We start from the raw sequence: 22048 nt of genomic DNA, 5'->3' as shown, positions 1-22048 counted from the left end.
ACGCTTCTATGATTCCATGACTCCATGATAATCAGCCTACCAAACTAACCTACAGTCAAATAATGGGAATCAAACAGGTTGACATTGTGAACTAGTGAGTATCTTGAAAACGCAGTGGGCAATAAAGGCAGCTTTGAAAGACACAATGCTTAGGACGTTGTGTTCATTTCCAAATTATAAAGTGCTAAAAGCAGCAGGAGAAGCTAAAGACCAACGACATGAATGCAAAACCCTTCTGAGATTGGCATTGGAGGTGTGCTCTGGGTTTTTCTTACCTTTGTTTATTGAAAGGGCTGCCAAAGGTGATGTTTTCCTCCACTGTAGCATTTAGCAGCCAGGACTTCTGGGTAGCGTAGGCTACAGAGTATCTATTCTTGCTGGGTGCATCATGGGAAACAGAGGCAAAAACAGACAGGTGAGAACTACAAGTCCTGTATTCATAAAGCTTTAAAGAGCAGAAATACTGATCTGTTTCATGACCACTACAGTTGATTTCTTCAACGATATTTTCTTTGTTTTTAAGGTAGTTCATTTATTTGTTTCTTTAATGAAACCGCATTCACTGTGGCTAAATCAACAATTCATTGGTGATTATATTTTGAATAATACTTTATGACGTACAGGTGAAATTTCCAGTAGAAGAGGCATCCATTTTTATATTTTCTACGATGTCAACACAAGATGGTCCTTTATGTAAATATACAACCAGCAGAATCAGTTTTGATATGGTCTACAGCTTAAGGGATTTGTTGAATATAATATTAAGATTAGAATGAATGAGAAAAAACTGATGTGACTATTTGGAGAAAATGTGAATAAAATTTGTATTTCAAGTCTAAAAACTCTCTACAACCAAATATATATACCTGCAACTAATTGGCAGCCATCTGCATCTTTTGCTTTATTCCCATTGCTGAAAACTGTTAAGGAGCAAAGCTAGTATCAGATCAGTACTCCCGTTCTAACCAGCTTTATAAATGTGACAAAAAGGAGGATGTGAGGGGACGGGGGAGGGGGTTGTTTTGGAGGCTGTCAAACTCCACTGCAACATGAAAAAGATTTTGTCAAATATGAGAGATAAATATGGATCATGGATCGGGTTAATGATGAGCTGCAAATCATCAACAACGGCAACAACGAAATTACAAATGACGCCAGCTACAGCAACACAGACATAAATAAAAACACCGACAACGGGGACAACAACACCTGTAGCACTTTGCTGGGGGTCTGATCTCAGTTGTTCAGGTTTTGTCTCCAAAACTATTCGTATATGTAAAATCTGGTCATTATGTGAACTTATTTTTACATAGTTGTGTGTTATTTCATATTCTGTTAGAATATATTGATGACAGAATTACTTGTCTGATCCTTTGTCACTTCCATAAGAAACAAAATACAACTGGTTGACATCATCTGCGTTATTAAAATTGTACATAGGATAGACAGGATACAATGAATAAACTATTTTTTACTGTACTGTCCAAATATGTATTATTAGATAAAATGCCTGCATGTGCCAGGCATGTGCATATTCGGCCCTCCACATGTACTAAAGCCTTAAAGAATGAGGGTCATGAATAGTTAAAACACAACTTAAGAATCTGTATAAATCTGCCAAACTGTGACTATGTGCAGAGAGTGTGCCTAAATAAAACACCTACAGTATATCAGCAGAGCATATCTGAGTTTGTTTGCTTGAGTTAGGGCAAAGACTCTGGCAGCATTAAAATCACAAAGCACACCATGGCACAAAAAAATCAATGATCATCTCAATGGGGGGAGAGCAACACAATGAGCAGAAGACAGTCCACTTTAAAGGCCGATGCAGTTGTTCCTGAACACACACATATTAACAGTACGCTGCTGTAGCAGAGGGATTACAGAGGCAGGGCTTTGAAGAATGGCTCTTTGACTCAACTGGTCTTGTTTTACACGAGAGAGGCTGGATACCACTCACTGTCCAATCTGTGTCTTTCAACCAAAATAATAAAAGACTAGTTGAACTTTGCAGCTTCAGCATGTGAGTGTGAAGGAGAACAGAGTAGAAAAAATGTTTTGACGTACTAACAAAAGCCGTAGATACATTTAAATAAAGGAACATTCTGTTTTAAGACAAGGCTAAACTTCATTTTAACTGATTAAATTATCTGTACTAACATATAGATATTATCATTATCATGAAGCTACTGTATACTGCAGAAAAATACAGTATGAGAACCCACTATCAAACTAATAAAGAAAGACGCAGCCCATATGTATGTGTCCATGAATAACACAGCCTAAAATACTGCAAGAATACACTTTCAGTGCAGTGTAAAGCAGTACTTTCTTCTAAGAGAGGCAGAGTAAAGACAGAAAATGGAGTTAAATGAGATGACAGAAGAAGGACGAGAGGTGAATGAAGGGTCAAGGGGTCACTTCACATCTGAAACAGGAAGCAGCAGACAGGAAGAAGAACTTATACCTCCTGATGTCTTCGTCAGACTCCTCTGTCTCTGACCAACTGTCAAAGTCACGTCATTGTGTTAGAATCAGCAGTGCGTATATTTGTGTTTGTGAGTGGCAAAATGGAATAAAAAGACAAGAGGGCAAAAGAAGAAAGAGAAGGTTAGAGAGAGAGACAGACAGACAGCTCAGACAGACAAACTTCTTAGGCACAGGAAACATGGAGAGAGAAAACAGAGGGAGGGGAAAAGAGACAAGACGGATGTGTTTTCATGCCAAACCCCAGATAATGAAGACACGATGTCAGCCTGTCAGCTGTTAATCGAATTAACCTTCCCACCCAGAAAAGAAGAGCCATGTAAGTGATGCAGTCATTGTCTGTCTGTGATAATTAGGTTTTGTGGCTTCTTCGACAATGTCTCATATTTTATGAGCATGAGGGTGTGTGTGTGTGTGTGTGTGTGTGATAACTGTGCCCTGGGTTCTTTATAGAAAGAGGCCCTATGGAATTTCAACATATTTAACATATCAACTTTATATTTTAGCTGACATTACAAACATGTCTGGTGTGCAGCTCTGGCGGCTTCTGAGAGAAACTTTTTTTTTCTTAGTAACCAGAAAAATATCAACCCTGCTTTGACAAAAGAAGTGGGATCTATCTTTTCTGCCTTTAGACTCCCAGAACATATTGACTTGGTTGTCTAGATGGCCAGGTTAAAACTAAGTAACCCTGTCTAACCCTGCTTGAACGACGTCAGTGTGTCACTGTTGTTCCAGCAGTAGTTCAATAAATATATTCAAGTATGACGTCCCAACTACACTTAAAAAATGTAATTGAAATGCTAATGAGACAACATTTAACAAGTATTAATCTCAACATCCAGACATCTATCACTCGAATGAGTCTCAGTTCCTCCGGCACCATCATAGTGGAGATGGATCCATCATGCATGGTTACAGTGCAGACTGATGCCATCATAGTTTTGGGGCCATTCTGCTGCACATTAGGTCCACTGAGACCTCTAGACTAATGCCTTCATAACACAGCAGGCCCGGGTACTGTAGCAGTCAATGCTACCTATCAGAGGGAATAAATCTGTTAGAAATGTGACATGAATTACAGGACTACCATAACTCTCTGACATCATCCCCACTGAACACAATCAGAATGAGCTTAAATGCTGCATCCAGCATCAAGTGACTGTGTGGTGGCTGTTATCAGACCCAAATGCAGCTCAGCATCATACAACAGGAGGTTTCTATTTTTCTGGTGTCTGTAGATTGAACTGTTAAATACTGATGCATACTGGGTTAGTTGCCCACAGTATTATTACAGATATGTAGAGACTAAAACATATATAAGATAAGGTAGATGTCTATGTTGGCATCACTTACTGGCTACATTGACCAGCAGGTCAATATGTCAGAACTTCTGGGTGTCTCCCTGACTATTAAAATGTCTTTGACTGACTTTTAAGTGCTCCACAAATAGAAAGTGTCATTAAAGCAAAATGGTTTGGGGCTCTGAATCTAAACAGAGCTGAATCGTGACAATGTTCAGTCGCACGACTTAATGCTTTTAGTTCACCAGTAGTTAGAACTACAGGTGTCAGGTTCTGACTCTTTCCATCTGTTCTGGGCTCTTGTGTTGTATTTCGCTGCTGTTTAAGTTTAAGCTCGTTAAACTTGATATAAATCACTGTAAATTAGACAAATCAGCTAAATGGACAAAAAAAATCAATGTGAATGTTTACAGCTTGTGTAAATGATATTCATGATTCAATGATGTTTTAGAGACAAGACACCAGAGAGAAAATACCTTATGTTCCCATCGTGGGCCATCTCAAAATCAGGCAGCCTGATATGGCAAGAAGGTAGGAGATAAAGAGACAGGATCCACACACACACACACACAGACACACACACACACACACACACCATATATACATGCAGTCATATGAACATGGTATGCACGCACACACACACACACACACACACACACACACACACGCACACACACACACACACACACAGAGACACACACACAGACACACTGCAAAAGTTAGTGTGCAGCCCTGTAGGTCACAGATTCTCTTATGATACAGCTGTGCATCTATAATCTAAAGGTACTGATTTGATTGGCATGATTTAAGCATTTTGCAGTTTGAAGCATGGAATGCAAACTGTAGATGAGGGAAAGATGATGACAGGAATTCAAATTGAATCCAATCCAGGAAGAAAACTAGGGCAAAATGTTTTAACCCAGAGGTTTCTGAGATGCAGTTAAATGCAAAAAAAGGCAGCGTACACTTCAAAACACCTTGAATTACCTTTACAGTAACAAATTTCATTCCTCAGATAAATACACAGTTCCGCTTGCAACTGTGCACGAGGAAAAAAGAATCTGAGCTGCAAGTCACTGATTTTATATTTTACTTTTTGATTAACTTTTTATTCATCAAATCTGGCAACAGAAATCATTTTAGATGCTTCATTATTATCATAAGAGATCGGATGTTTTATCAGCATGACAAGATATAGTGAAAACCATCACAGAAGTCCTTCTACATGTCCAAATTACCAAATAAATTGACAAACAAGGTGGTAAAACTGTGCTGAAAAGGAGCATCTATGATGGTTATAGCTGTACCTCATATTAGTGAAGTGATAGAAAAAGGGAGGTTTTCCCCCTCTTCCTTGAGTACAAGTCATTGTCATGGTAATAAAGGCCAACTAATCAGTCCTACTCAGTAATATGGATATTACTGTATGCTGATCCAAAGTGATAGTAGCAGTTGTTTTAGATGGCTGATTGCCATTCGTCAAAATAAAATTACCTTTGGGGTGAATCAGTGTGAGAACATTGTCATATGTCCTCATACCTGCTAAGTCAAAATTCTCCAGAGTATTTAGTGACGCTCGCAAACTGTCATTTGAATGAGATTGCAGATAATTAGACAGTGTATTTGTTTGTTGCTATAGAAACAGACAGACAAATTAAACTGATTAGACACGGATAGGATACTTTCATAATGAAAGCCTCTTTAGGGTAGTTCAGTCTCCTCATGTCTCAGCTGTTGTGACTATAAGTTTTCCATCATTCGCTGTTATGAATGAGAACCTTTTCAGAGAGGAAGCTAATACATTCAACAACCATTTCATTTTATCATAACCACCATTGGGCACCTGATGCTAATAGACAATCTCTCAAACCAAGAGATAATATTAATGTATATAAGCAATATCATAACACATACAGTCATCACTAAGATTTGTCTTTTAACTAGTAATGTATTAATTTACTATATTTATCAGATATGAAGTCTAGCAAAAAAAAACTACAACTTAAATAATTATTTGTGTGTTGGTATGTACCCTATTCTATTTTCATTTACAACTGGAGATCTTTAATTGCTTTGTGAAAATATTAATTAAAAACAACCTGGAGATACCTTGGTAGTAACAACTGAACAGAATTGACAAAGTAGGCTCAAAGAAAAATAGAAAAACATGAAAAGATCACAAGAAACATAAAGAGCTTGATGGAATGCTGAACAGGAGAAGAAATTAGTTTATGTGCATATTGTGGTAAAAGTGAAAGGCCTCGTCCAGCATTATATAGTTATAGAAATGAATTAGTATTAGAATGTCTGAGCAGTATGTCTGAGCAGTACAAGATGGTCTCAGAAGGGTTGAATTGTATTTAAATGGTTATACTCAGTTCATCCTCACTTATTTTGCCTTAAGGCTGTGACTGCATCAGGCAGATGTTGTAGTACTTTTGAGATAGACTCTTCCATTCCTTAGTCTTATGGGGGAAACTAAAAAACACTACTTAAAGTGACTTAAAGTGACGATTCTCACAACTGCTTTGGGCTCTGAGTAACACCACTGCAGATGATTGCATATGAAATAAGATAGTGTGCTCTGTAAGTTCTGTTGTGGTGTCTTACTTGCTCCAGTGGACTCTCCCATCAATGGTCTGCATCTCGCCAAGCATGGCCAGCAGCAGGGAGGATTTCCCACAACCCACCTGGCCCACAATCATTGTCAGCTGACCTACACAGAAGAGAATGTTATTCTTGATGTTGTCCTCCTATAATATGATGTGGAATTTCATACACTACATGGCAGGGTTGACCAACGTGCGGGTGATGATCCCACATGGGGTCACTTGATAAGCAGCTATCTAAGCTTAATACAGCATATTAAAATCTGAAATATTATACATTTTTATTTTTCAATAAAATGAGATATCTTTAAAATAAAATATAATTTCATTGTAATTAGTAAACACTGCATGCATGCTTTTGAGAAAAGAACACACAACGTGATAACTTGACAAATGTACACTGGGGTCATGAGAATTTTGCGACCTAAAAGCAGGGTCACAGGTCAGAAAAGGCTGAGACTCTACAACAACACAATGCTTCCTAATCTCTCTGATAAAAAATGAAAGACTGAGGTGAGACTTCACACTCACTCAATCAGAGCTATTATTTTGGTTCTTAAAAACCAAACACACGCATATAATACAAACCCTTGAAATTCTATCCCTAAAATGACGTCCATACTCTCACTTAAAAATAAGCACTGCAAGCCTAAAGTCAACCCTAAACCTAACCCTTCTCTGAGTGTGACCTGCTCTAAAACCAAGTCCTAACGTTAAAATAGTCTGCTGAGGAGTTGAGGACCAATCACAGTATCCTCACTGCAGAATGTCCGTGCTCTCACATCTGCCCAGAACATTAGTGATAGAAAAGTTTCACAAATTGTTTTTCTAGACGGCATTTAGGCTATTTACATCAAATTCTCAGGATCTCCTGGCAATTTTACGCTAAATGTTTTAAATGTTTAAATTGAGTCTGAGTTTGGCTGTAAACGATTTATTGTCAGGTGGAGTCGTCGGCCCCACCTGTTGGGATGCGTATGTTGATGTCTGACAGCGTGGACAGGTTGCTTCCCCAGGTGAAGAATCCATTGGTCACCTAAAAAAAAACAGAAAAAGATGAAGAGGTGAGATGTATGATCTGTTATCTCACCAAATTTGTCATATGATTAACTGCAGAAAAGATAAGATAAAAAGTATTTCAACTTTCTTCTTTTCAGTGGATGCATCACAATAACTTGACATTGCACAACACATGGCTACAATACTGCTGCTTTCTTGTTATGTGTTATTGTTATGACCTATTTTATGTCCTGAGCCAGAGTTTGAGACACCCTACATCTGTGTCACACCATGAAGGACACATGCTGTGCTCATGGTATGTGGGACTGACGACAAACACCATCCTGGGACGCATTTCTCAGGTTCTGGAGAGTTTATTTGATTGTGGTCTGACAAAAAAAAATCATTATACAAGAGGGACAGGTGCTGTTGTTTCTTTACCCTTTTTTTTGTCAGGAAAGGCTGTCTGAGGACCCCCCCAGAGCCCTGATTTATGCTCATTCTGTAGCCAAAATTCACATTAAAGTCCTTTACAAAATGTATAGCATACCACACCCCCTTTCTTTAGACTCTGGATTTGAATAAGGAGCTAATATAAAATGCCTACGTTCAAAAACCTTATGGTCAGTGAAAATCTTGACCTAGTTGGTTCTGATTTCTATGAGTATTACGGTGCATCCAAACTGCTGTCAACTCAATAAGATAAAGTTTTGCTGCCATTCTTTGTGCAAATAAAAGTTGTTGTGTCAAATTTTTTCACGAGTTTCTTCTACAAGATGGTAAAAGTAAGATCGCAAGGATGAAAGTCATTGCAGCTTCACATACAATGTACAATGTTGTGAAAAGCCTTTGTGATTCTTTAGCTGCATTAAGTGTCCCAGGAAAAGAGATCTTTGTCGAACAGCAGAGAAGCATGTAACAGGCTTTTGAATCTAATCCCCGTTCAGTGATCTGTCACCCTGCTTCCTGCTAGGACTCTGTTTACATTCCTCCCATCTGCTGCATTTATTTGTTTATTTTATGTTTATTTTATCTGACAATCCCCCCGCCTTCCCTCCACTGTTCCCTTCTCCCCGTGACACAGATCCCAAAAGGCCTCTCTGAGATAAAAACATCTTGTTCCTTTGTAAGCAAATATTCATTTGGAACGTACTTAAAACTCACATTTGAGTTTGCTTCTAGTGTTTTAAATGTTGGCGACAAGAGATGACATAGCAAATGCGTGAGGTACATCTTAGGTGTATCATCCCCAAGATCCCACAGGTACCTGTTATGAACATTACGATATTGATCTAATGGTTGTTTTGTCTGATTTTCCCATACAGAGTGATTAAATAACAACTAACCTTCTCCAATAAACATAAAAGCCAGGCATCAGCATCATACTTCATACTACATCAACTGAGGAAAAACACAGATTGGTGTCATGGCTGCTGAGAAAAACCAGTGAAGTTTGTGAAAAGCAGGATGAGGTACAAAGAGGGAAAGAAAGATCAGATACTATCAACAGGGGAGGGCAGGGTGAATGGAAGTGGAGAGGAGATATGTAAAATGGGGAGTGAAACATGGAAATAAGGAAATATGGGTTACATGTGGGGTCACTGCTGTATAATCAGAGACAGACTACCACAAAATGTAAGAAGCTGCGGGGAATGGAAATGAACAGCTGTTTTCATGAGCTACTTTTAATACCAACTCGGATGAACAGTCTCACATAACCATAAAATAAAAACAAGTCTCATTCTTTTTCTCTGTAAACTTCTCACTTGTAAAACTGAGAAACTTTGACTCGCACAACTAAAGGGGAACAAAACCTATTTTTAATCATCAATGTTGTGGCCAAGGACATCTCATTCTGTGACTGATAAAGTTGCTCCACTTGTTCCTACATCAGAAAATGATGAATTTGGGATGTCACGTGTAAAAATCAGCCCTTGGGACAAATAGTTTCTGATTTTGTGAGGCTCAAGCTGAAGCACTGATTTACTTTACCGCTGAAATCAAGTATGAGCCGTTATGTAAACCTGCGTCAGACGTGCCACAAATTTAGTCCTTTATTCCATGACCAGCGGAATAACCTGTATGTAATGGCTTTATTTGCATGGCCCCAGTAGTACAATGTGATAAACAGATGCTCTTGGTCTTTAGTATGGAAGAGCCTCAGTGTTTTCCACTGCTCTCTCTATCTCCCTCTCTCTCTTTAATTAGCGGCTCACCGTCTGGTCGGTACCGTCACTCCGCAGGGATGAGACAGGAAGAGCAGCCTTCACAGAGGGGCTGAGAAAATGTCGGACACGTTCACAAGGCCCTTTAAGGGGCAACGAATTCTCGTGTGAATCCTACACTTCCTAAGAGGACAGGGAGTACACGCACACACACACGCACATGCACACACACACACACACACACAAACGACTCCACGCACCCACAAATGACCCATGGATATACAAAGAGTCAAGATATGAAACAGCTGTTGATAGAGTTATATATATGGTCGTATTGGGGACGTATCTATGTATACGCGAGTGCTAATGACCTCCTCATGTGAGCCGAACACTTTACATGAAAGCTATTTTTTAATAAATATGTTCCATTTCTAAATTGTATCAAAAAATGGGTGAAAGTTGGGTTTTAAAATGCACTATGCACGCAACCACTGTGTAGTTTGATTTTTACTTAATTTGGAAGACTATGGGGACTATTTTCTGTGAAAATTAATTGAAACCAACCCGGTCCTTTTAAAAACTCTGGTATTTTTGTTAATTCTTCTACATTTCTATCAAACTGGGAACCTGTCCCTCTGTACTAAATGTATCTATCCCAAAAGGTCGCCTTACACCTAATCACTAAAAGGGGAGCATAAAAGTGCCTGACACTTCCACAGTGCAATTCCACTGGCACTGTCCTCTCTAAATCCCTAACATAGCCCTTCACACAAAAAAGTCTTCTATCTTTTGAACCTCTGACCCTGGTAGTTACGTCCTTGGCGCCTTAGAGAGTTCATACTTTCCAGCCTTATCCACCCATTCAACCTTTCACACGTGAACTTTGACCCTGACCTTTACAGCCACATCCTCTGTCTCCGTGGGTCTCATCTGTCGCCTGGTTGGCTGCTCGTAGTTGTCCATCTGGTAGCGCATTGGCTTCTTCCTGTTGATGGCTTTGGTCTTGAAAGGGATATTAAAAGAGAGATATTTGAAGTCAGCAGTAACTAATAAACTTAAGACTCCCCTGCATCCGCTCTAGTTCCTTGGGGAGAAGAAGTAGTGGGGGTTCCCTCTGATATAAGCCTAGAGGATGTTGCCCTACAGGGTTCAATCCCACTGGACCATTATCCTGTTATCCTTGTGCAGACACACCACACATGCAAACATACTGTTGAGTGGACTTCATGAGAAGTCCTGTTGTCTTTGTACAGCTGACCTCAGTGGACAATCTCTGACGAGTTGTCTTGTCAATGACTGAAGAGCTGATCATGGGCAAAACTTCATCACACATCCTGTGGCTAATGGCTCTTTTCCTTGGAATGATCTTCTAGAATGCGGAGAGTGCTGCTTTTACATTTCCACTTACGTCTGAGACAAATAGTTGGCAAAAGTACTGGTAGATGAGCACAGGATACATTAGGTTATGGAAGCTCAATCTGCTTTCATGTTTCTTGCAACAGTGATTGATTTAGTAATCTTATGGAAAGTGCAGTCTAATAACACCACAGCAAATTACTTCATAAAAAGGGACATAATGTAGCTGCTACAATATGGCAAACGAAACAATGAAAATAAGGAGCAAGAAGACTGAAAAACTGCTTCAAGCCAGTATTACTGTTTGCATTCAAGAATCTACATGGATATTTTGTGTTGTGGTGATGCCTTACGATCCCGTTTGAAAACTATTAAACCTCTAAACTTTCTGTTCTGTGAGTCACTCGGCTCTGAGGTCCGTTTTAGATAGACACAGTGTTGATCCCACTGCAACATAATAGTCGCCATGTGACTCAGTCGCCTGAAACCTCAGACAACCACAGGATTTAAGTCACCCCCCCGACACACACACACACATGCAAAGTCTAAAACATAACAATTAGTCCTGAAGAAGTAAAATCACATATAATATGAGTAAAGTAACACTTAATGTCAACATCTCTCTATATCACACACCCTATTCTATGCTCACAGCCTAAGGACTTCTATGAATAGCTGTAAGTAGCTCTCTAAGAACACATTTCTAATGATAAATATATCCTGTCAAACGTCCTTGCTGAATGAATACATGGATGGTTTAGCTATTTAGCCAGCTTTACTTGCATTGGTGCGTACAGATGGAAAATACAATCATGTTTTATTGTGCTATGCTGCAGCAATGCAAATACACACTACATCTACATCACAGCCCACCCTGAACAAAATGGCATGTTGTTTTTCAAATTCTCATTGCTCATTAGGATCTTGTCCAAGCAGAAGTCAGGGCTGCCGTTATACAGCGTCCCTGAACACCCAGTTAAAGCAACCTATTGCCAAAATGGAAATGACACAAGTTACCTGGAGTAACATGGAAGGAATGCCGTGCCGTGTCATCTGGCACACCTCATTGATCCAAACCCTGTCCACGAGCTGTTAAATGCAGCACATTAAAGCCACTTCTTGGCTATGCTTCTGTTGCTATGCTTTGTTAACACCATCTGTTTTAAATACTGGATAAATGTTTGGATTTTTTACAGTCTGAAGCTCTTCATTACGCAGAAGTTGTTCAATGTGACGTCTGTAAACTGCTGGTGCCTCAGACCTCAGCTGAGGACAGTGAGGACAAAAAAACCTTTGCTGCAGGTTAAATCATTGATGTCAGGTCCAATTATGTGTCAACAGAGTTTAATACGTTTGTTGCTCTTTGAGAGAAAGTTTGACTTCCTGTCTGCAAAGACAACGTCCCGCCCGGGAACACAGCAGGCGCCCGTTTTAAACAAGGCTGTTTAAATGGCTGTTCAAAAATATCTCAGTTAGGGGAGCATTAGACATTTGTGGCCCGTAGAGCACTAGACTTTTATGACACACTAAAGGAAAACTTCCATCTTTGACTACCTGGGTCTAATTTTTCATTGTTCTTTATCAATCATGGTTGCATTTTGTGTCCAGCATCGTTGCTGCATCTGCAGATATCAGCACTGAAGTAACAAAAATATAATCTGGGCTGTTAGAAAAATCCCTCATAGTTTTAAAATATGAACTGATGCTACATTTACCTGTCGAAGCTCAGGTTTGTTGATTGATCTGGTTTCACTGACACTCACCATCCCTATGTGTTTTTTTCCAGCTTCCAAGGATACAGACATGTCTCCATTTCTCCAGCTGTCGTCTCCAATTTCGTCACTCTGGAGAAACTCTCCAAGCTTCTGGACACTGGGAACACACACACACACACACACACACACATTCAGTCCATGTATCAGTGTGATTGTGACGATACCAATACCAGTATTCTCTGAGGAGTTTAGAGTTTCTCTTCGCTGCTGTCAGGTTTCCTCCGTGTTCCTTTAATTAGATTTACCACTGGAACCACATCCAGTTTGTGACAAGGCATCTCCAGTTTGTCTACCTTGTTTAGTCATGGCCACATCCCCTTTTCCTTCTCTCTCAGCCAAAACAGCATTTTCAGTTTCCCTCGCCAGTGAGAATCAATCTCTTCACAATGAAAATGACATAAAGAGCAGTGGGACGAACATTTTTTATCTGTACACTATTGCACACGCTCACCTGACCAGAGCTTTGACGGCAAATCTGACAACGGTGGAGAGCAGGAAGAGAGGGGTGACCAGGATGTGGAACAGGGCCAGAGCGGCGAAGGCCTCAGAAGGAGTGGGGCCGGTTTTGTTGATGGTGTCACGCATCGCAAACGTCTATGAGACAAGATTCAAAATTGTACCATCTCCTTGCCCATTTTTATAGTGATGTCTTACTACAAGTGTGGTAAAGCTTACCGCAAGAACAGCAGCGATGGGAATAGCAGCATTCATGAAAACTGCACAGAGAGAGAAAATACAGGTCACACAAACTAAAAGAGTGATCTTGAAACCTATTTCAAGTGTTTTGGATATTACATTATGATAATAATGATAAGTGTATACTGAAAACCAATCTCAAACAAATGCAGTCAACATAATTCCCACTCAAGTCGTAGATTTTTTCTTTTCATCTTACTGGACATAGATGTGTAGAAAGCAAAGGTCTTGAGGCTGGTGAGTTCTTTGCCTCTGGTCTCCTCCACGCTGTCACAGAAGATATTCTCCCAGGCGTACAGCTTCAGCAGCTTGATGCCCTTTAAGATCTCTGAGGTCTTCTTCAGACGGTCTGTAGAGTGTTCCTGGAAGAGACAGTGGAGAATACAAACCACGTGTTTATCCATCTCATAATCAATGAACAAAACAAGACAAAATAGTTACTGCTGTAATATTATGGATTTATATCATGAAGTTTTTTCAAAAATCTACCAAAAACTCTGCAGAAAATGAGATTTAATTCAAAATAAAACTACTATACTGTACACAAGTATACTGCTTACGAGTGAGCTTTTCTGTGTGTCTGCCAGCTTTGTAGCTATGAGGTACTGGACTGGAGCAAGCAAAACTATGACAGATGCTCCAACCAAGGCACTGCAGCCCAGCAAATAGTAGAGCAGGATCACTCCCATTACAATCTGCAAAGAAAAAGAAATAAAACACAAAAAGCGATGGTAAGAAAAAAACACCTTCACTGAAATTTAAGATTATGTAAGATTAAATATGGCCAGAAGTGTTTGGGGGTTCTGTTTAACCTACCTGTACAGGCATGGCCCACAGATTGGGGCAGAGAAAGAGAAACCACATCAGCTGGTTGGTCTCTATAGCCACCAGGTTGTTGATCTGCCCCAGCGTCATCTCCCCCATGGACATGTTGGAGGTGGACAGACGCAGGATTTTGTTGTAAATCATTGCCTGGTTAAGGAAACAGACAAGCAAGCATGTACAATTACACAATTACATGTTAAGGCAAAATATCTGTCATGGTAGATATGAAAGGGCTGCGTCTTTTCACACAGTACTGTTGTCTAATATGTTCATATAGTGCCTGAGGCTTTTCCTCACCACTGAATATAAATATATTACTATCACTAATAAATATATTCATGACTGACACAACTGAATTTGTGCAGAAACTGTGTACTGTATGTTTTTCACTAGATATTTACTTGAACCCTGCCATGTTGCCCTGTTTGTGCTCAAAATTGACCGTAAAAATCAGTTGGATGGTTTATTAGTTTCATACTGCACAGCACGATTCGATATAAAACATGCATGTAGCTGCAAGCTGGCTGTTCCCTCAGCATTTGAAATGATCTGCTGTCAAATCAGGTGGATCGCTCATTTAGACCTTTTCAAAGCAACACCTCGGTACAGAAACAAGACGTCTAAACTTAAATTGCTTCTCTCACCAGCAGGGCTCCCCGCAGGTTGATGCCTGTTTCTATGGTGACATAGTAGGACGCCTGCAGGAAGGTCCTCTGCAGGATTAAAGCCAAGAAGAGCAGCACAGCCAGGACCGACGTGTTCTGCAGCAGCTCAGTAGAGGACATGAAGTACACACCAAAATAAGACTCCTGCAACAAAGCACACACACACTTGAGATGCATTCAACTTTGAAACACATGAACGTGAAGTTTGTCTTAAATGGCTGCACACACTGAGGTCAGACTTGTATCAGAAGTGTCACATCTGTTGACTCTTTCATGTACAGGCAGCAGAACTACTGGTTGGTTCATCAACAAGTACAATTCTTTGTTTTTAATCACTGAATGAAAGCTAAAAATCAGCGGATAACAAATATATATATATATATATATTCATTTCTGTAATTCTTTCACTTACTGACGCCCCACCGTGTTCACCAGAATGAATATGATTGGATGTTACTAGTCAGCTGGTAGCTAAGCCACTGATGAGCCACCATGGTGAAGTATGAATGAAGCAGCTGATGTTAATCAGCTAATTGTAGAGTGAATTTCTATACACTTACACACTATGAGTATGAATAAAACATAATGAAATCACACACACACACAATCACACACACTGTAGTAGCAAAAAGCTCAGTGTGATGCTCAGCAGACCTTCCCTCTGTATTAAACTGAGAGTGTGAGGTGAGAGGACAATTTTCCATGTCACTCAGAAATGCAGCCCTGGTCTGCTCTCTATCTCTGCTGCCCATTATACCCACTTTAATAGACAGGCAGGACCTGACAACAGCTCACATTCAACATCAACTGTAACAGTGTTCAGCCAAATGGACTGAATGAAAATATACTGTCATTACAAAAGCATCTGTTCTGCCTCTCCCAGCAGCTCTGTCTGCAGTTCGACCTTTGGAAGAGGCTGGCATGGATTTAAGAGGAGTCGATGTCTGTGATCAGCTCTGCCAGCGTTTCCTCCTTCGCCAAATGGACTGTCTGTAAAAGTGTCTGCTTTCTCTCTGTCTGCTACACCCTTTTCACTCTGCTGTCAGTGTTATTGTTTGTGTATTACTGTAGTGTAATACAACCGATATTGATTCATGAACGCTGGTGCAGATCCTGATATATGATAAATCTGATCACTGATTAATCAGGAGGCAATTTAATAATGCTTTTTCAAGGTTCAGTGAAATGAGGATTTCAAATAATTGAAAATAATCCTCAGTTGCAGCACTAATTTCATGATTTACATCCCAAAAATATAATTGTTTGCTACATTTTACACTTGGAAAACTTTACTGTTTGTACAGTATGCTGCAGACACTCTTAATTGCACCAAACAAAAGAGGACAGTAGACAAGACATGATAGCTAATGATAAGAAACATTAGCATTTAGCCATCATGTTACTATTCAAGTCAGTATAAGTTCAGAACATCAGTAGGGTCCCACGTCTGTGTTAGTTCATCGTTTTCTAATGTCACTGTCTGCATGTGTGTTCTTGTGCTTTTGTATCAGACCTACTCTCTTCTTCTGTAATGTCATTTCAGCACGGGCGCATTTTGTCATTACAGACATATTGTCACACTAAATACGGTGTCGTTCTCACACTTCGCAGACACACACGTACTGCTGTTGGCACGATGAATGCAACCAACGCCTTGGTGACAACACACTAGGAGTGAGTCATTCACTTATTGGCTGGACCACCCAACATCACAGACAGGCCGTGACACTATTTGTGTGTGTGAAGTGTGGCCAACCCATGACGCTGCACTAGTTTGCACTTCACCTTTAATAAAATGATCCTATGTAAACACTTAAACCAGACTTTAGTCCAGTTGACGGCCTCAGTAACATCACCTGAGCATAAAAACTCTACAGGGAAGTGAGTGGTGTTCAACTTTTCACATTGTCGCCTCAGTCACTGCCTGTGTTCATCACAGGCTAGTCAAATGTGGCTCATTTATGGCACTGGGTGTATCAACTTCTGTCAAAGTAGTAATAGTATATCACACAGCTGTCAGGGTCAGAAGGGGACGTCCATACTACTCCATTTACCGTAGCCATACGTAGCAGCTATATACAGTGCACTTAATGTATGTCACAACCTACTTCCAGCAATTGGTTCGTCTTCACCATCAAATTATCACCCATATGTGTGTGTTTTTCACACACATCTTCTACCTCTCTGTAAGGCCTCAAAATCATTCCACTGCAGCAGTAAGTTTTTTTTTTTCTTTTTGCTCCAGGTACTGGACCTAACTTTGATGTCACTGATGAGTTACATGTCAAACAACGTCGGCCCACCACCATGTGTCCTTTCCTCTGACAGCTGCTCTCTGAAAATCTTTAAGCCTTCACTCTGGGCGTTTAAAAACTAACTACGAACTTAAAACAAGGACCAGGAATCAAACCCAAAACCAGTTAGAAGATTTCAAGTCGACAGGTACACTCTGTGATATACAGATGTATTGTAATGGCTTCATTTAATATCCTTACATTTGCATTTACTGTCTATTCCAACTAGTCTGTTTAAGGAAAATATACTTCAATATTATTATTCAAAGCTCAGACTTGACATTAGACTAACTACAGTTATGAAACAGAAACTGTACAAGGAGAAGGAGAAAATGCCCCATGAATCATTTAAGATCGTACTGGCATTTGTAAGCTATCTTTTAGACAGCGGTAGAAATGGAGTAGCTACTGGTTGCCCATGTGAGTCCACAAACACACATCACACCGCCTCTCTGGCTCACAGACATGCCCACCTTGATCTTCTCTGGTGTGGCGACATCCTCCTCGAGTTTCAGGTACTTTACGATGCCAGAGATGCAGAGCGGCCCAGCGAAGCCCAGCAGGTCAGCCAGGTAGCGGAAGGTGCTGCTGAGCAGGATGGGACGGCCAAAAGCTCGATACATGGAGCGCCAAATTGAAGGGGCGCGGTCCGGATCCTCAGCTGTCTGTACGGAGAGACAGTTGATGGAGGGAAGACAAATGGCAACTATATAAGTCTGTCTCCTGATGCTGAAAAAAAGTGTGCTCACCCTCTGGTCCTCATAGGCATCTTTGAGCCGAAGGTAGTTGGTGAGGGCTCTCATGGCGATGGGCAGCTTGCCGATCTTCTTCAGCTCTATGGGCCTCTTATGGGCTCCAATGATGAGAGGATTCATCCACCAATATGTTGCCTAAAAACGTGCCAAGAATTTGTACCATCAGCTGTGCTCTGCTGCCAAGTAGTGCTCTAGTAATATTCGATATGAGACCAAAACATTATGTCTGAAGCTGAGACACTTATTAACTTGTTAGTTGTGGCCTAGTTATTTGAATAAGGTCACTTTTCACTTGCATTTCAGACTACACTGATGAAAATGAAAATCACAGTGTGTTTGTGTCTACCTTGGACAGCAGGTTGACAAATGGCTGGAGAAAGCGAACCCCCAAATCCTGTAAATCCTCTGGTGGTTTCACCTTTTGAGGGTTGGCAAAGAATACATATTTCTAAAGGGAGTAAAAAAGGAAAGATAGATATGTTACTATGAAAGAATTAGAGCATCCAGGTCGGTGCCACAGACACATGTTCGACAAATAAACAAAGACTAAAATGAAATGTCAGAAAAAGTAATAAAAAGGGCAAAAGTTTCCAGTCAGATGCAAAGGACAATTTTTCATTTTCGGAAAATAAATACTCTTTTGTTTCGGTTCCTTGCTGGATCAAACACTTGAAACGTACTTAGTTTGTGATGTTGGATGAAACACGATCACTCACCCTGACTCTGATGACGTTGATCTCCACAGCCATCAGCAGTCCATACAGGACCACCAACAGGGCTGTGATGCAGAACCTCAGGTGCTGCGGTCCCACGTGGTACACTGCAAACTTCCACAGCTTAATGGTTTTCGTGATGAACGCCAACACCCAGTAGATGAAAAGGACTGTGTGCAAAGAGAGTGGAAAGTGTGGAAAGTGAGATAACACACTTGAATCTCCAAGCACACTGTTGAGCTGCACTGTGGGTAATATGTGAGCTGGCTATGCTGTTACCCAGCACACTGCCCCCAGTGGTGAGTCTTACCAAGTAGCAGTTTGGGGAAGTTGGATGTCTCTATGTTGTGGTAGTAAACCACGGATGTTGTGGCTGCTATGAAACCCATGAAGGCCGGCATGAAGAGATGGAGGTGGTTGGTCTGCATCATCCTACAGCGAGAGGCAAACACAAAATATAATTAACATGAATTATTACTGATTAATTGGGAACCAAACCAAACATTTCACTAAGACTATTCAAATGACTTTGCTGAAAACATCAGAAACAAAAATATTATTTTGTTAATTTGATAAAAAATATGTTTCTGAGGTCTCACTTGTTGGAGACGATGCCCTCTGCGAACTCGCACACATGGACAAACAGCAGTGAGAAGGTAAGGATCCACCTCATGTTGTGGCCGGGGAAATGAAGCCATGTGTTGTGATGGATCTGGACCTTGGAGCTCTGACTGCCCCATCCTGACAGACAGACAGATACAGAGAGAGAGAGAGAGACAGACAGAGACACACTGAGTGAAGGATGTTTGACTGATGGTTGTGAACTGGAACCTGTACAGAAAAAGTATTATTATTATTATTATTATTATTATTAATAATAATATGTGTATTAGTTCATTAGTAAATTATTGGTACTGTGGGAGCTCAGCACTACAGGGTTTTATTTGTGCTGATAGTGTGTCCTAACAGGTTTGTTTCTGCTCTTAACTAAATGGAGTGCAGCCATATAGGAGACTCAGGGGACAGAGACCATAAAAAACTCGAACCAGGAAGCACCAATTAGTGAGTCCTCAGGGAACTGGCTGAGGGTTTCTGGTCAGAACTATTCCCATAAAGTACTGTACACACACACACACACACACGAAATACATAACCAAGTTCAGAAAACATTTTTCTATTCAAAGCGAAACAGCAGTGTTACCATAAAATCACCCTAAACCAAGAGTGAAAACATTCTTCCTATTATGTGTCTTAAGTCATTCTTTCCTTCATCTTCCTTCATTCCTTCCCTTCATGTTTCCATCCTTCCTTACTGTCTTATTTCCCTCTTCATTTACTCCTCTCTGTCTTCCTCTTGCATCATCCCTCCCTTCTTCCGTTCCTTGCTTTCCCTCATTCTCCCTTTTCCTCCATAGTTTTTCTTAATATACAAGTAACCTCTCCACTCGGCATTCTGTAATACTTTCAGTATTTTTGTCTAAACGCAGTTTGACTGGTATTTCTCGGTTTTGTTTACTACTTGTTTTATTATTTCCTGCAGCAGCAGTCCCGTCCCCATCGGATCTCTGATCTGTCGTTTTAATCCCATCTTAACTACACTGCTTAAAGCTGCTTAATGTTCACACTGGGGATAAGAAAGTGCCTTAATGTGTGTGTGCGTGTGTGTGTGTGGGGGTGTCTATGAGGGAGAGGGGGAAAGTAAATATCACTGCTACATCTGCTTTGCCCGCTAGATGACATGGAGTAACAGATCACTGTAACACAGCTCAGTGGGAACCAACACAAATGCTCCTTACTGTCAGAGCTGTTTTTCTACTTCTGCTCTGCTTTTACTTTCTGATAACTTCCCTGTCGAGGAAATTCAGAGAAAATGTCCCAGTCACAACTAGGGTCGGTGTTTGACAGTATTTTAACAAATGCCCATTTATGTATTGAATTAAAGAGAGCAGGGATCCAAACTGTAGCCAGTTATAGGAGCCCAACCCTAATCAGTAAAAAAGATGCAAGTAAAATAATTTATCCTCATCATTTATCCCTATTAGATTCCTCTGTACATCAATCGTAGTTGGGTGGCATGACAATTTATATAAGTCCTATCATCCTTATCCAGAAGCTGCTTCAGTATATCACTTCTCTTCTCAAATTTAAAACCATTGGTCAAACCACAAGTCAGGGCTGTTTAATTACCCCTCTGGTGAATACTGAACTTGGGAAGACTGCCTTCCCTACTACTTTGCGCCCTATAAATAGAATGAACAATCATCCCACTGGCCAGTTTTAAATGTTTAACTGTGTCTGATGTTGCATGTGCTTTTATTTGTGCGGTAATGTTGTTGTAATAATGTATGTATTTGTGTTGAGTACGTCTGGCTATGATACGTATAGAGCTTGTACAGCTCTTCCATAATCATGTGTATTAAACATAGAAGTGTGTGTATCAAATTGGAACAAAAAGAGGCAGATGCAGTGTTTTTCAGAGATCTTCCAGCAGAAAAGGTGAAGCTTTACGAGGCTTCAGCAGGAAACACTTTAACATTTGTCAGAAAGTGCATAACGGTAACACAAGTAACTAGTAACAACACTAGTAACTTTTTCTGGAGGATTGCAGAAACTCTTTTGTGTTCTCAATCTACATCATTTTGTTTCAAAATACAACCAGAACTGCTAAATATCTACTCCTGCTTATTTTTTCATTTTCCCCTTCAAAATTGTTTGAGCTGTGGAATATAGCGGCTGTACATATGTGTTTCAATAACCATCACATACCGATGAAGAGGATGGGGAAGGTGATAAAGAGCAGGAAGACATGGGGAACCAGGTTGAGGGCGTCAACGAAGCAGCCATTGTTCAGCACGCCGTCTTCCACGCTGTAGGAATTGGTATCCTTGTCGTTCCCGCAAAACGACAAGGCCATGCCACCACCCAACTGCTCCACAAGCCTCGATTCACTGTGTTAAAAAAAAAAAAAAAAAACAGAAACACTATAGATTAGTTCACACACAGCAAGCAGTTATAAGGTGCCAAAATCAGGGAATATAAACTATTATTATGTGTTCAGTAATCTTATGTTCTCCATGATCCCTAAACAGTCAGCTGTCTGAGGCGCTGGTGGCGCTTTGACTTGAACTTTGGAGACTCGGTCAGACATATTTGTGGCACATCACACTTTCAAGAGCACACACTGCAGTCCAGTGTCAGGCACGAGAACTATTTCAGGGGCACTGCCCAGCTACATGCCCTGTGGCTTCAGGCACATTAAAGTAGAATGAATGTAAGTGTTGGAAATGCCATTAAAGGTTGTCATGACACCAAGACTTAAGTTTCAGGTGACTCGAGATGTTTCTTTTTTCACTGCTTAGAGTTAATGTTACTGTACCTTCACAATTAATATGACCTTAATGAGTC

At 40.4% G+C, this 22048-nt stretch overlaps 1 protein-coding gene across 1 annotated transcript in view; it reads right to left on the bottom strand.

Annotated features, from left to right (window-relative positions):
- Nucleotides 1-21570, bottom strand: part of abcc9 (ATP-binding cassette, sub-family C (CFTR/MRP), member 9) — a 41277-nt gene extending 19707 nt beyond the window's left edge. Inside the window, exons 1-18 of the mRNA XM_070853572.1 lie at nucleotides 21410-21570; nucleotides 19243-19384; nucleotides 18954-19075; nucleotides 18647-18813; nucleotides 18277-18378; nucleotides 17925-18065; nucleotides 17649-17840; nucleotides 14861-15025; nucleotides 14208-14363; nucleotides 13952-14086; nucleotides 13591-13753; nucleotides 13371-13411; nucleotides 13147-13289; nucleotides 12684-12792; nucleotides 10459-10566; nucleotides 7364-7436; nucleotides 6402-6507; nucleotides 276-377 (exon numbers count right to left, since the gene is read on the bottom strand). Coding sequence (XP_070709673.1) covers nucleotides 276-377; nucleotides 6402-6507; nucleotides 7364-7436; nucleotides 10459-10566; nucleotides 12684-12792; nucleotides 13147-13289; nucleotides 13371-13411; nucleotides 13591-13753; nucleotides 13952-14086; nucleotides 14208-14363; nucleotides 14861-15025; nucleotides 17649-17840; nucleotides 17925-18065; nucleotides 18277-18378; nucleotides 18647-18813; nucleotides 18954-19075; nucleotides 19243-19384; nucleotides 21410-21557 — 2315 coding nt within the window. The 5' untranslated portion in view covers nucleotides 21558-21570. The remainder of the gene's footprint in view (nucleotides 1-275; nucleotides 378-6401; nucleotides 6508-7363; nucleotides 7437-10458; nucleotides 10567-12683; nucleotides 12793-13146; nucleotides 13290-13370; nucleotides 13412-13590; nucleotides 13754-13951; nucleotides 14087-14207; nucleotides 14364-14860; nucleotides 15026-17648; nucleotides 17841-17924; nucleotides 18066-18276; nucleotides 18379-18646; nucleotides 18814-18953; nucleotides 19076-19242; nucleotides 19385-21409) is intronic.
- Nucleotides 21571-22048: the final 478 nt, after the last annotated feature.

Source organism: Pempheris klunzingeri, chromosome 22, assembly GCF_042242105.1.
Source record: "Pempheris klunzingeri isolate RE-2024b chromosome 22, fPemKlu1.hap1, whole genome shotgun sequence".
Taxonomy (NCBI): domain Eukaryota; kingdom Metazoa; phylum Chordata; class Actinopteri; order Acropomatiformes; family Pempheridae; genus Pempheris; species Pempheris klunzingeri.
Note: the sequence above shows the minus strand (reverse complement) of the source record. Positions and strands in the feature narration are given on the sequence as shown.